General features: G+C 27.9%; 2 protein-coding genes across 2 annotated transcripts; one reads left to right on the forward strand and one right to left on the reverse strand.

Annotated features, from left to right (window-relative positions):
- Positions 1 to 25: 25 nt before the first annotated feature.
- On the reverse strand, positions 26 to 3,519 carry LOC129873972 (uncharacterized protein At1g66480-like). The gene is made up of 2 exons (XM_055949177.1): positions 2,680 to 3,519; positions 26 to 442 (listed from the first exon to the last, which is right to left on the reverse strand). Exons 1-2 carry the CDS (start codon positions 3,349 to 3,351, stop codon positions 380 to 382), a joined length of 735 nt encoding a protein of 244 aa, XP_055805152.1. The 5' UTR covers positions 3,352 to 3,519; the 3' UTR covers positions 26 to 379.
- A 10,515-nt stretch (positions 3,520 to 14,034) lies between these two features.
- Positions 14,035 to 15,915, forward strand: LOC129873977 (uncharacterized protein At1g66480-like). Its single transcript, XM_055949190.1, has 2 exons — positions 14,035 to 14,749; positions 15,698 to 15,915. The coding sequence occupies exons 1-2, from the start codon at positions 14,102 to 14,104 to the stop codon at positions 15,758 to 15,760; spliced, it is 711 nt and encodes a 236-aa protein (XP_055805165.1). The 5' UTR covers positions 14,035 to 14,101; the 3' UTR covers positions 15,761 to 15,915.
- Positions 15,916 to 16,360: the final 445 nt, after the last annotated feature.

Below are 16,360 nucleotides of genomic sequence, written 5' to 3' on the forward strand. Positions count from 1 at the left end.
AAAAGTGGAAAGTTGGATACAAATGTAATATATCATAAGCAGTTTCTCACATAATTCACCTCTAATTTTCAGCTTCTTAATTTTTACTATACAGAAAATGACTAAAACCTGATTTTAAAAAAGAAGAGGAGGATAGCCGATGTACAAAACACCTCGCATTAATAGCAGAGTCCGAAAAAAATCGCACTTCAAAAGGTATGATGTAGACAATCTAACTACCTTAACGTCAGCATTAGTGATTGCTCGGACCTGTGACCTATATAGTACTAATTATAAATAGCTGAAAAATTATGCGAGTCAATTCGGAGAGGACTTGTACATACACTACACAAAACTATATAATATAATAAAATGGATTTATTTATTTTTTCTCTCTTTGTTATGAAGCTGTCATAGCTAATTGAATCTCCCCTTCTGTAATTGGCAAGAACCCTACACGTTTCTGCAATCAATTGAACAAAAAGAATTAAAACTTTAACAAATGTAGAATATTATAGTGCATAATTAAAAATTGTATAATTACTCGAATGGACATAAGAAAACATTATTATTTTTTTGGATATGTTAGTGGTGTGCAACCAAACTTGACATCATAGTTAGTTATCATGAATTAATCAATATAATTATAATAATGTGAAGAGGTGTGCAATTTTTTTGATTTTCTTTTTTTAAAACAACATTTGGGAATCTATTACGTTTGTAATAGTGAAGGCAGACTAAATTAAAACCACACACATGTTTTAGTGTTAGTACATGTTTGGTTTAGTTTGGTGTAAAACGATTATGTTTGTTACAAAAAATTAAAATAAAATGGTCTAGTGTTAAAAAATAAAATAAATAAATCTGTTTGTTACCCTCCCCATGCTACTACAAGGTCCATTAAAAGTGAAAAACGTTCCCTGTCAATATTTTTTTATATTCAGATTTGATAGGATAATATTTATCTCATCGCAACTTTTAATAGTACCTCTTAGTGATATTCTCTTTTGAAAATTTAAAGGTTAAAGTTAAAAATTTAATCAACTACTAGAAACATTCGATAAAAACCATCAAAATTGTACTTGTGAAAACAAATTTCAAAGATTTTTCAATAAGAAATTTCAGATTATTGATGATGTTTCGATGAAAATGTCTATAAAAAATTCACATGATTTTAATAATGATCGAATCTTTTAGTATGACCTATTCTCGATAACATCCCTAACACCTTCAAAATCTTATAGATAGTTGACAAGAAAATAAATGAATTTTTAAAAACTATTTTTGGTAGCCGTTAGGTAACAAATTAGTTGATAAGGCACTATTTCACACTTCAACTTCAATCTCTTTCATTTAATTTCTTTTAATTTGGTGTTAAGAATATAATTTTTTTTCTATCATTACATGCACGTATACTTTATTTTATAACGTACTACGGAAATAAAACTTTCCTTTTCCATAACCAGTTTCTTATTTTTTTTTATAGGTAGATACCTAAACTTTATATTTAATCTCTATATGCATAAAAAAAAAACTAATCTAAAGAAGAAAACGTTGAAGTCATCAAAGTTTGACTTTGGAAAGCTTCAATTGAGTTAAATTGTTAAAACAATTTAAATAATATTGTTAGAATCAGTCGATAGTTGAAGTAGAATTAGAATTTAAAGAATATTGAAGCAGTCATTCTTGAAATTAAATTCCATTAAGGGAAAGTTTTCACACTTGAGTAGGAGGATTACATTTTTCTAGAAAACATTTCTCTTTCATACATGTCGGTCCTTAATATAAAAAAAGGCATTTCAATGTTACAGCTTTTACTATATATGATATTTGAGAAATGATCGGATCATAAGAATTTATTGTTTGTAATTTTATTTTATATATTTTTTTAAAAAAATAATTTTACTATTTTCTGATCACATGACAATAAATTTACATACACACCTTAATGTAGTTTGACAAAAAATTATATTGACCATGCAGCTTTTGACTTCTTAGATATTTCTATTGTCCTTGTACATTTCTAAAAATTGTAAAATATATTATTCCAAAAAAGTTTCAAGTATTATTATTATTTTTACTAAATTATATGATGAAAGAATAAAAGAATAATTTTACAATAAACTTACCCTAACGAAGTGGATGCTCCAAATTAATCATGCTAAATATGTCATATTTAAGAATTTGTGTGTATATATATTAACTATAATTAAATGATAAGTAAAATTTATGCAAAAGAGGCAAGCAATTTACTTATTTGTTTGATATGTTCTTCCATTATCAGATCGATCACATTTTACTTGTTCTATCTTATAAAATTTACTTTATTTTCTAAATTATAGATCTCATAAAAAGTATTATCTATAAATAATTAAATATCTTTTGGATATGTAACTTGATAACTTAAAATTTTTGTACTTATCGCATATATACGACTTGATCATATCAAGATGAAAGAGCGCTAATCTATAGGATAATGTAATATTATACTATATATATGATACCCATTGAGGTAATCTTTTAGCTTAAAAATGTAAATTATATTAACTCAAAATACTTTTTACTTTACACTAATTATGCATTTTATTTTTATACTTTTTTGTTTAGAATCATGGCACGAACATGAATTAAAATAATAAACTTTAAATAAGCAATGTAACATGAAAAGTGGATCTATGTCCATAATGAAGAGAACATTACCTCTCGAGATCGGATTCCCTTCTTAACCAATATTCCTCCATTATTATTTTTCTTCCATTGACTTTCTTCTTCCATCAACGGTCCACTTTTACTCTGAAACAAGTCGGTTCCAATACCACAGTTATCATTGTTCATGCAAAGTCTCATAATTTTCTCACCAACATCACTCCCATCTTTGCTGTGCATAATTAATTTCTCCACCTCTGATTTCGGTAACCTCAGCTTCAGCCTCATGGGTTGTTGGGCCTGAGGCCCAACCCCGTTTAATGAGCCTGAAGCATTATGATAAGACGAGTAGTCTTCGGTCATAATACTTGAAGGCTTCATTATTGACAAGTCAGACGCGGATCTCCTTGCTAGCATTAGTGTCTCGAGCCGATCCTTGGCGCTCATTTGGATCCCCGAACGGACCCTCCTCGGGTTTTTATTCTTCTCTTCGGAGTATTTGGGTAATTCAACTAGAAAATAAAGCCTTTTAGGCTTTAACTCTTGTTGAGGCTCCAACGGCTTTGCTCGAACCCCGAAATGCTTTACTTCTTCCGATTCTAATAATACCATTGATGGATAATTTTTCAGAACCTCGTTTGCATAAACTGGGGTTCTGAATTTCATCATTTCTCCATCGATTTTCATAACTTTTGCTGTTTTTTTCCTTCCTAGACTATTTCCCATATCAACTTTTTTGTTGTTTTGTTCTCTTTCTTGTTTGATTTTATGTTGAAGGGTTGTGATTTGTTTCTTCGTCTTATATATATAATGAAGAGTATATAATATTATAACAACTAAAATAAAGAAACAATATTTTTGCGGTTTATATTTTTTAAAATTATGGATATGTGTTTTCTTGGTATCCTCTTGAAATATATTGGCACGAGTTCATGAGCACAAATGGGTGTAAAATAAACACATTTAAAAGGATTATTTTAAGGAGCAATATATATGTATATATATAGTTGTTTGTTTATTTGTGTGTATGGGTCAAAGAAAGAGTACGGCAAGTTTTGACAATCAAGTTATATATATCATCGGTCTAATATTTTTATATTATATTATTTTTATCTGTTATAACGAGTTATCTTTTTTTTTATTTCAAGATTATAACTTTAATTTTTTTTATTTATCTAGATATATTTCGAATGATCCGATCCAATTATAGTAACATTGCTTTCAAGAGTGTGAACAACTTAGCTAATAATAATATATGACTAACGAGATTTGTCACTTTCCGTTTGGTTATCTAATGGATGACGTTACTTATTTTGGTAGCCAGCGAAGCTACCATGTTCCCCACATTTAACGGATTTTGCACCTCTCAGCTTTCTACATTTTGTTGCCGTCTTAATAAATAAATTTGAGTTTAACTAATTAATATCCATAGTCTATATGCCATTGTTATATGTATCCATCTTATTAAAATGTGAGTATCACGTTAAATTGGACATTCACCTTGGATAGAGCTAACAAGCTGGAGAAGTATATATATTTGAGTCATTATTTGACTAACATCATAAGTATTTTGGTACCAAAAGTATAATAGAGGTAAAACAAATATCATTTGCATAGTAGAAAATTAAATTTGACTTGACCATTTTCCTACAAAATTATGTTGAAGTTACTAATTCTAACATAAAATCTTTTAGAAGCTTCAATCATTCAAAAGGTAGGTATTCTTCTTCTTCTAGTCCGTGAATAATGGGGAAAGCTAATTAGTAGTGTGACTTAGCTTCTTTGGATTGGTTTAAAAGTTGATAAAATCTATTTTTAAGTCAGTTTTTAATTTCTAGAAGTCATGTTTGACAAATATAAAATAATTTAAAATAAGTTAAAAATGACTTAAAATAAGTTAAAAATCAAAAGTCCCTCTACATTTTATTTTTTGATTTAAAAGTCATTTAAATTTGACTTTTTATTTTTGACTTAAGAGCTACTTTTTTTTAAAGCCAATCCAAACAGACTCTTAATTTGTTGATAATTAAGTCTATGATTTAAATATTAATCTAATCTCACTAGTTAAATATAAATTAATTATAATTAAACATCATGGTGTGGATCCGTGAATTGCTGACAAAGATCCCATTTTTTTCATCATCTCATGTGCCTTTTTGACTCTCTTTATATTTCATGTTGAAATTATCAAAACTTCACCAAACATGGACTTGTTCTAATTTCAATCAATTCTTGTCCCCCATGCAAAAAGTCTGCAAATTTGTTATGGTAATCTATAAAATAATAATCTTTAGAATATATACACGTAGATATAGAGTTATCGTTATTATATAATCATACCAAGTAAAAGGTAAGTAGTGGACAGATAATTTTTGTTTCCGTTATACGACTTCAATTACTACCTAAGGTCTAATTTGATGTTCTTGAATTTGTATAAATTTCTAGATCTCCAAGAATTAGTATGTTGAATAGTAATAAATCAAATATCACTCTTAACTAGTTTCAATCACTCATTCTATCGGTTGAATTTAGTGGCAAAGCTAGGAATTTGAAGAATGGTATGTGAATTTTCTTTTGAGTTGGTTTAAGAATGTGTGAAATTCAATATACACTGACCATAATAGCTAATGTTTAATCTTTGCATACTACATTATTTTTCGATGAAGAGTGCACCAAACCACCCTCATCCTAAGATGGCTCTACCCATGAATTGATGATAAAAATGTTAAACTACTTGAGCAAACTTCACTTGACGATGGTGATTGTGGGGCGTATGGAGGAGGGGTGGTGTTGGAGGTGGCTAGTAGTCGAGGTGGAGGTGGTTGATGGCGGTGTTGTTGTGGTTGAGACTAGCGATGGAGGTGGTGGTATATCTACGCTATTGAGTCTAGTTAGATGGTTGATGGTGGTACTATTGCCGGCGAGACTAGTTGTTGAGACTAGCGATGATGGTATATTAGTACAACGTAAATCTTTAAATGAACGTCTTAATGAATTTAAGAATGATGATTATGAAAAAAAATCTTAATGAACTAATACAAGTTGAATAATTCAGCTTCAAACCTCTACTAAATGAGAAAAATAGAGCGAATTTGTAATATAATTATAAAATAGCCTCCATAAAAAGTAATAGTGGTATTAATACAAATAAAAATTTGTTTTGACTAATAAGATGACTACCGGTAGACAAATCCAAGTTTGGTAGTTGAAAACAGAAATCAACATGTTTGACTAATTAAATCCAAAAGTCAGCCTTGTTTGAAGAATTAGTTAGTGATATTGATTTTAAAAAAATATATAATTTGTACCTTTTATAGAAACACAAGGTCCTGAAAACTTTGGCTTAAATAACCGTGATTGGTGAAAAATGAATTAAATCAAATATGTTTGGCTCATATTTCTTCATGCCAACTAAAATGACTTTCATAGTTTTTTCTTTTATTTTCTACTGAAAATCAATATTATTCTAATATCCAATTACACCTAATTGTTTGAAATTTCAATGGATAGTACGTCAAATTTTCAACCTTGATTTCATGTGCTACATGGAGTCCATCCTTTAATTTCAGCAAAATCCTTTATTTTTGTTTTAGTATTTGATTCCTTTGAATTTCATTTGAAGTCGTGATCAAATCTTTTTATTAGAAAAATCTATTATATATGTTGTCTCATGTACTTGTAGTTATAGGTACGATAGATATCTATCAGATTTTCAATCAATTTATATTTTCAAGTTTGCCTTTCATGTTCACATTATTAGATTGACCTTAATGTTTTTCGAGATAAAACTATATGAGCACCCCGAAAAAAAATTCTCCTTGATCATTACTCCTTAGTTTCAAAATTGAGAATTGGTAATTTAAGTCCACTTAATATATAGGAAAATGAATATCATATATAGTGACAATTAATCTAGTGTGAACTCTTTGCCATTTGAATTATTCTTTGATCTCATTTCAAATTAATATTATATGTGTAAAGGACATTTAGTTTGAATTTCCATAACCAAGACGACAGATTTAAAGATAATTACCTAACATTTCTTCTTGGATATAGACATATTTTGTCATTACACAAAAGGAAAATAAACGACTAGTTTTGGAAATGAATTTTTATTTATTTATTTGTGAGAGATGTTCAACCTACTTTCCAAAATACCACATAAAGTCAATTTGGTACTATAACCATCACTAGAATTATATGTAGGGAAAGTATTGTGAAAGGTCTATCAAATACTAACAATTTGGAAATTGGATAGACCTAACTTTCCAATGCTATTGTAATCCTTTTGAAATGACGTTTCAAAATTTCTGTTGATCTCTTACTTCAATGGGAGTAGTATTCACTTTTCACTATTAAAATCCTACCTAAAAGATAGTGAAAGGTTATTCTTAAATCAGTCACAAAGATATAATAAAACATATTCTGTCTCCATATTAGATCATATTATATTATACTTAAAAATTGTGACATTTAATCAAAGATATCACTTTTTCGACTTAATATTGATCAGGGATGACGAAGACAAACATGATATATATGTTTTTCTAAGACAATATTGTTTTTTCGTGATATAAAAAATACGATTTGAAAAGAAAATGACCTTTTTATTGGCCAAATTAAGGCTACGCTTGAATATGTCTCACGATAAGAAAAATAGAAATTTGAGATGGAATAATTTTGATAATTTTATGATGAAATTTATCAATACGAAAGAAAATTATGACAAATTAATTAAACATGGTGATTTGTCACAACTCAGCTACAAATTTATAATGAATATGACGATCTTATTAGAATTTTTGTCTCAAAATTATACAAAAATAAAAATCCGTCCATAAATTTATAACAAATATATTCACTACATTTTATTTTTTTTGGAATTAGCAATGAACTTGGTTGCTAATCTATCACTAAATTGCTTGTACCTAATAATACTTTTTGATAATACATCACTAAATTATTCATAACTAACATAATTTTTTGATAATGGGTCGCTAATTCCTTTTTCTTAGTAGTGATTGATCAGGGGTGGAGCTAGTCCTCGAAATACGGGTTCAACCAATCAACCTAGTAAGTTTAGTTCAAACTCGATATTTGTTCTTAATATTTTATTTAATTTAATAATTAAAATTCCAAATTTATAAATTTTAAATCCTTGATCCGTTTCTGATCATGATTATTAACGACAACACTTCGATGGCTTACATTTAATACTATTGCAATCGAATTTACATGACATTACAAGAAACGTCTTATCCAAAACCCTTTTCCACCTATCTATCTTTATTATATCCAACTTTAACAGAAAGTATGGAGAAAGTTTGGGGCATGCATGCAGCTTTCAATTATTAGTCCATGGACGGCGGCTTCAACAATTTTTGGGCACGTTGCTTCATTATGCCTACAACTTGTTACTAACGACACTTCCTAGAAACACAAATGGCTGGCAATATGATATCTTTGTCCGTTCAAATTTATTTATTAATTTTATAATGATTCAAATTCACGACACATATTATCTGTTTTGGATTAGGTTCACATGGATTTGTCTTTCGAGTTTATTTATTAGCTTTGTCACGATCCAAATTAATAGCATGTATTGTTCGCTTTGCGCTAGGACCGCATGGATTTGTATTTTAGGGTTTATTTATCAGTTTCGCCACGACGATTCACATTCATTCACGTATTGTCCGTTTTGGACTAGGTCCGCACGGATATTTTGTCATTTTTATTAAATTAGGTCTTAGGTCTAACTCACACTCCAAAAACTAGCTCAAAAGGAGAAGGATTGCCTAAGCCTTATAATGAGTCCACTCATATCATTACCCACGAATATGAGACTTTTTGTCCTTCTTCAACAATTTCGGACTACGTCATATAAACCACCAAAAGAGCACGTACCGTATGAATATAAGTTATGTCTTATAAAACTATTCACTTTTCGCAACTATTTACCTAAGATATCTTGTGCAACTTATCTTAAAAATTTTGCTAGTCTAAAAGACTATCGGGTCCTACTTGATCCGCCCGGCCGCCCTCATTAGTGTATGGGGCATCACAAGCTTAGCCCATTTTGACCCGAAATGAACTAATCACCGGAAAATGAGAATATGTTTCTCTCTTTTTGTTGCTTTAATTAATTTTTATTTTTTAAGTGATCCAATCCGTGATAATGTAAAATTACGTATCAAGTACATATGTAGAACTTGTACTGTGTATCTAATTGGTTGATTATTAATCACTAAGTAATAATTAGGATTACGTACGTTAATCACGTACGGTGTGGATGAGTGGATCCATTAATCATCACGTACTTTTTGGACTGAATGATCAAAACTTACACCAACATTGACCTCCTCTAGAAGGTTTATATGCAAATTGGCTATGATCATTATATAAAATATTAATCTTTTTTTAAACACGTGAATAATTATTCGTGCACGTAAAAGAGTTGCTAGTATATAATTAATAATCTATATTATATTAAAAGCATGAAGATTCTTAAAATATTGATTGAATTTTTTGTCCTTCATTAAAGAACTCTATTTTAGACAAAATCATTTTTTTACATTTTTCTTCAATTATTATACTATTATTTTAATGATATTAAATATTGATTATAATAAACATAATAAAAATTGAATGGAGGAGATTGTCTTATATGGTTAAAGTTCTACACGAAGAATTTTTTTCCAAATAAAATAGACTTGGTAAAAGAAATAGTTAAAAAAAACTTCCAAAAAAATAGGCAAAAATATAATCAAAAAATATCCAAAAAAAAATAGGCAAAAACGATTTTTTAAAAATGTCCTAAAATGTATAGCCAAAAAAGCTCCAATCAATTAGGCAAAATTTTCTAAACAAAATTCAAAAAAATAAGCATTTTTTTGTTAGTAACACTTGAATAAAAATATTAGTCCGACTAGAATCAATGTTATATTTCAAAAAGTTTTAAAAAGAACTGTCGTATCATACTTTTTTCCAATGTTGAGATGTTATTTAATGTACTAATTAATATTATATTTATTATTTAGGTTATTACTATTTATTTATTTATAGTTATAATTGGTTTAGGAGTCCTTAATATTTCCAATTATTATTTATAAGATTAGTTTCTATGATTTCGGTGTTCTTATTTATTAATTAAAATTACTTTTGTTTTTTTTAAAAGCTTTTAATCTATTTTTATTATATTAAAAGAATATTCATAAATTATTAAATTAGTAAATGATAATATTTTGCGATACATACGTGCAACGCACGTCCGCTAAACCAGTCGTTTTAAAAGTGGATAGAGAATATTGGAACAATTTTGTTTATTGTCTTTTAAAACCAAGAAAAACATACAAAATTAAGAGGCAAAGAGAGATGCAAATATTAGAGAAAGTAGAAACACATTTTTTTTTGTTGGGGAGAATCAAAATTAATATAAATATGTAAATTGGTGTAGTTTATACTTTATAGAAAGCATATCTATTGATTAACTAAAAGTAATTAAGATTATGAATCGTATTCAAAAATTATGATCGAGAAAAGATATATAGTCAAAACATTTTAACAAATTATTCATAACACAATATATAAATAAGTTGATTTCAGAAGCTTAATCAAACAGACTATCATGTTCATCAACTTAATTATGATTTTGACCTGAATTATATATATAGTAAGTAAAACTTTGACATAAAATTTTAAAAAACTTCATGAAAAGATATTTGTGTATTGTGCTTTAAAATCAAGGTGAAAATCAATTGAATGACTCGATGAGATTTAGGTCCCTCTTCTTTTTATAAATCATTGAATTTACACCTAAACTAATTGTATTAGTTGACTTTTACTAACTTAAATAATTGTCCAGCAAAGTCAAGTGTTCATACCTTTTTTACTTTTTCGGATCTTTAGATGATCACAATTCACACCAATATTACAAAGTAGGCTGAATTTCTGTCTCTCTTAAGAAAAAAAAACTTTTCATTTTCAAGAACTATTTTTTTTTAAAATTCTATAGACAAGAAATTGTAGAGTAATGACAAAATTGCATGTCTATTCGAATTCTAAATTAAATAAATGTTTTCTCAACATGTTTCATTTAATATAAGCTAATATATGTGATGAAGAAAAGTTCACACATTAGATTAATTAAAATCACCATGATATTTATTTTTCCAAATTTGTGGATCTGTTCTCAATTTTGAAGACTGATTATAATTAATTTTCAGTGCTCCTACTGTTAATTAGTTCTTGAAAATAAAATTCACACGTTTTGTATTATCTAAAAAGTGAATAAACCAATATATATTTTTTACATTTGAATATTTTCTACGCCTCCTATTTTCAACTGATAATATTTTTTTATGTGTTAATTTCTCGCATTTTCTGAAAAGTATTTGGGTTCATATTTTTTTAATTTACAAAGCTGCATGTCTTTTAAAAAAACTTTTTTTTTTCAAAAGTGTAAGCAAATAAATTCCATTAGAGCTTAATTTTTTCTCTCTAAAAAGATGGACATTTATAGAACATGGAACACCTACACATCGAGGTTGATAGTTTGACATAATTGCCATTGATGTTTCAAAAAAAAACAAAACAATTTAGTAGAAATTATATTACATATTGACTAGAACTAGAATTACGGGGCATTTTACAAGTACAACATAAGAAAATTTACTTGAAATATTAGAGATAACATATTATTGACTAGAACTAGAATTTTGGGGCATTTTACTAGTACTATGTAAGAAAAATTATGCGTCATTAGAACTAAGGGCGGATTATAACCCTTTTTGTTGAAAAATTATATTATATAAATGAAATAAAAATTAACAAAATTATTTTTGACTTCAAATATAAAGAAAATATGATAAAGATGATCAGACACTATAAAATGTATATTAATCATCAAAGTTATTATTTTTTGATTTGTTTTTTTTTGTCGAATGTCTATATAATTGATTGTTTTCTGACTTTCTTTATTTGACATGATTAAAAACCAACAAAGTCAAATCTAACACTAGAAGACTATTGTTGAGAAATTATAACAATTGATGAAAATCATGCATTTTGTTGGAACAATTACTATTTAAGTTACTTTTTGACCTCTATTGTTACTAATTATAATTCAACTCTATTTTTTTTTTACTAAAATATCTTTCGTTTTTTTGTCAAAGGTGTAATATTTCACCGAAAACTCCCCTATGTTAAGATAGAATGAAACGTGTTATATGAGTTATTTTGTGTGTTGGTTGATTTTATAATTAAGTTCATTGTAGAAACACTGTAAAAAAAATTATAGGCCGAGCGATTAATAGAATTAAATTAGTTTAGGATTCGTAATTAAATATTGACATAATTAATTATGATTAGTTATATTATTAAGATTGAGAATGAAGAGTCTAATTCTAATCTAAATAGAAAAGAGATGGCTGTTAATGAAGTGATTGTCTTGCGTATGGGTAAGAAAAGAAACATAAAGAGTTGTATTTTTATACTCAATATTATTTTTATAATTGTCTCCAAAAAATATTAGTAGATGATTTCTTTGTATTTATCTAAATTTTAGCGAATAAAGTGATCGATAGATACTGTATCATTAAAAGATAGCAAATATTTCATAAAATTAATTAAAAAATAAGCTAATTCGAACACTATGATTAATCCCCTAAAAAAGAAAATAAGAAAGAAGACACACGGTCAAAAAAGGCCATGATGATAACGGAAGGGGAACTCTTTTACTAATTCACGGATCCACACCGTGAATTACGCACGTCTTTTTCATTAATTAAGCAATCTTAGTTCTTAATTATTTAATTAACCAATGAGTTTACGTTCATTTATTAAAATAATGTAGCCTTGCCAAATTACGTTATTAACCATATAAACGCTCCCCATAATTCACGGGGCTTGTTTTTTTTATTATTTTATTTTATATTTGTGATAGAATATGAATGAGAAGGTGAGTACAAAAAGAAGATTTGAATTATTGGTATATTTTGTGTATAAGATATATTAAAATAACTTACAAGTGATATAGATTAAACAATAATGACAATAGTTACATGTACTCCGCGTGGTGTGATACTTAAATATTGTTCTAGATATTAGGAGTATTTCTTCATTTTTAGATATCCAATTCGAGAAGCGTTGTTACATTTTACTAATTCCTATTTATTTTGGTTCTAATAGTCCAAATTAATCTGGCATAAAATTCATCAAAGGAAAAATACTTCTTGTTACTGAATTTGTTCATATACGAGGCTTCGAGAATCCTAATTGCAGTGTCATATCTAGGTCCTAATTTGAATCATAACAAACTTGATATTAGAGCGCACGGTTCAAGCGTATGAATTCGATTTGTTATTAGTTATTACACTTGCAAATATAATGTAGAAATTGAAGGGTTATAAAATCCGATTTTTGGCATTAAATATGGGACATGGTTGTTTTGTTGGCATGCAAATGAGCAACATTATCGAATAAATTAATTACAAAAACGAATATGACAAACTAAGGTATTCTTGTTATAGACTAAAAATAAATAAAAAAAGACCACAACTAACTAGGTGGCAAAGAATGAAACAAAATAGTAAAAACTTTTTTTATTATATATATTTTTCAGAATTTTGCACTCTTTGTCCCTCAAATACTAGCAAATACTAATATTACGACCCTTGAGATAATAAACTAATTAAAGTTAACCTTCATATAATTAAATACACACTTTTAGTCCTTTTGCTTATGATTTTTTAATAATATGGCAAATTATATATTAACATCATCATCTAAATGTACATGTGTTGCATTTAAATTGTAATATTACACTACATTTGAGAGTACGTAACAAAGTTCGAAGATAAAATAGTCTAAACGAAAAATTAAACATAGTTAGTTAGTATATACGATCAAACCTCTTTATAATAATAACGTTTGTCTGAATATTCTTTAACCACTATAACAAGTCACATAGAGGTCTGATTTGTATTACAAAAAGTCAAAATTTAAATTTGTTAATATCTTACGCATCAAAAAATGCTACTCCACCTTTTCTAATCTTTTTCTAGATTGTTAAAAGTCAAGATTAAGTTATACACTATGTAAATAATATATTTTACACCATTATATTATCTCTCGAAAGATATTTATTTGTAACCTTTCATAAAATATTCGATTTATAATCTTGAAAATAAGATTGAATACTTAATAAACGGGACCTAATGTTGTAAAAATACGTAGTTTACTTAACTTTATCAAAACGTTAAAATAATGTGTCCATATTTTTCAAATCTGCACTCTTTCTTTGACCCATGAACAAACAACTACTGTTTACCCCCTTGTCCTTATCTTACACCAACTTTTGCCATTTTGTTCTCTTTATTTTGCTAGCATTCTATAAAAGCCCAAAACAACTACTTTTTCATCATAAATTCTTCTATCTTATTTTTGGTTTTAAATTCAAATAAAATAAAAAAATAAAAAAATGGGGAACAGTCTGGGAGGAAAAAAAACAACAAAAGTGATGAAAATCGATGGACAAACGATGAAATTCAAAACACCAATTTATGCAAACGAGGTTCTGAAAAATTATCCATCGATGGTATTATTAGAATCGGAAGAAGTAAAGCATTTCGGGGTTCGAGCAAAGCCATTAGAGCCTCAACAAGAGTTAAAGTCCAAAAGGCTTTATTTTCTCGTTGAATTGCCTAAATTCCCCGAAGAGAATAACAGAAGCACGAGGAGGGTCCGATCCGCCATCCAAATGAGCGCCAAGGATCGGCTCGAGACGCTAATGCTAGCAAGGAGATCCGCGTCTGACTTGTCAATCATGAAGCCTGCTAGTATTGTAACTGAAGAGTGCTCGTCTTATCATAATAATAACAACAACAATAATAATAACTCCACGCTCAATAGTGGTGGGCCGTCCCAGGCCCACCCTACGAGGCTGAAGTTGAGGTTGTCGAAAGCAGAGGTGGAGAAATTGATGATGGAGAGCAAAGATGAGAATGAAGTTGCTGAGAAAATTATGAAACTTTGCATGAATAACAACAATGGTGGAAGTGGTCCTTTGATGGAACAACAAAATCATAATAATGGAGGAGTAGTAAAGAAAGGACTCAAATCTAGAGAGGTATTGTTTTCATATCATGATTTTAAAGTTACTAATTAAATTAAATACTACAGTAAATAGTTAATCGTAATTCGTAAATTAGTTTAGATATGCATAAACTAATTCAGACATCATGATTCATGAGTATAAAGCTATTGATTTACATAAATTATCACCTTTGGTTGACTAGAAAAATTAAATAAATTATAAAATTATATAGTCACATAAATATTTATAGCTTGTTCTCAAATTTAAACTACAAGTTTTAAGATTATTGCTTTTGTTTTAAATTCTCCATCAGTCAAGCACGATCATATATATAAATTGTGAGGAAGAGAGATTCCAAATTGAACTTTGCTTTTAATTTCCTCATTTGATATTAGTCAAAGGTGGCGCATAAGGAAATTACGATAGAGTTGAAAGTTTACAACATGTTTTCCCACAAACTAGAAACACGTTTAATAAACTGCATGAAGCACGTATTAATTTTCCTTTTCTCGAATTTCTATTTTCAAAAATATAATATAATGATGGTTATGTATTCTATTATCTGTTGAGATATCGTGATGAAATAGTTGAGATATATGTAAGTTGACTTGAAAATCATTATTATATAAAAAAAGTGACCTATAAGTAAAACTTTAATAACTTCAACTATATAAATATTCTTTATGTTTAATATTTATGCGTAATATCATGAAAATTATTGGTTAACTACCAGTCAGAAGGTAAACACTTTTGGTAGTGTAACAACCAGAGTTGTTTATAATTTAGAAAAATAAAATTTGTTGAAACAGATTATTCAGCCTATGATAACGTACGTAACTCATCACTATGAGGTCAACTTTGATTGTTGCAAATTATATGTTACAAAATTATTCTTGAATAAATATATTAATTGATTTTAATTTGTATAATATTCTTCTTTGGGTTAACCTTTTTTTTTCCTTCTTTTTTTATATAATGCAGAAACGAGTAGGATTCTTGCCAATAACAGAAGGGGAGATTCAATTAGCAGTGGCAGCTTCTTAAACAAAAAATAGAATTTAGAAAAGAAAAAAAAACATTTTATAGAAAATAATATAGATTGTCTGTGTAAATAACTTTTTATATAATATTCTGCTTTGTATTCTGTATGATGTAAGATTCGTGTAAGGTACTGTCATTTGTGTTCCTTATTCTGACTAACTTAATAGCCTATGTTTACAATATTTTTGTTTGTCCCCTTAGTCATGTGCGTCATGTCAAACTCTTTCATACTAAATATAGTAGCTTAGTTGCAAAACTTTTGACTGTAAATACATTATTCACAATGAATCACCAAGAAACTTGCTCAAGTATAACAAACCTAATAATTTGTATTTATTTTGAAAGAGAAACTCATCTATGCTTAAAAAGATTAACTATAGAAACAAAGAACAAGATATAAGAGCTTGTAACCAAAAAAAAACAAAAGACTTCTTGAAATTTGTGATATAAAATAAATCAAAATTTTTAGTAGTTTAATTGATTGACTATCTAAATTCTCACCTCATTGACGATGGTTTGATTCCTCGCCTTGTATTCCCTTCCCAATAGGATTTTTTAGTAATCATGGATAAAACGAAAGTTTACAATATATAGAATGTTACT

This window comes from Solanum dulcamara, chromosome 2 (genome assembly GCF_947179165.1).
Source record: "Solanum dulcamara chromosome 2, daSolDulc1.2, whole genome shotgun sequence".
In the NCBI taxonomy this organism is placed as follows: Eukaryota; Viridiplantae; Streptophyta; class Magnoliopsida; order Solanales; family Solanaceae; genus Solanum; species Solanum dulcamara.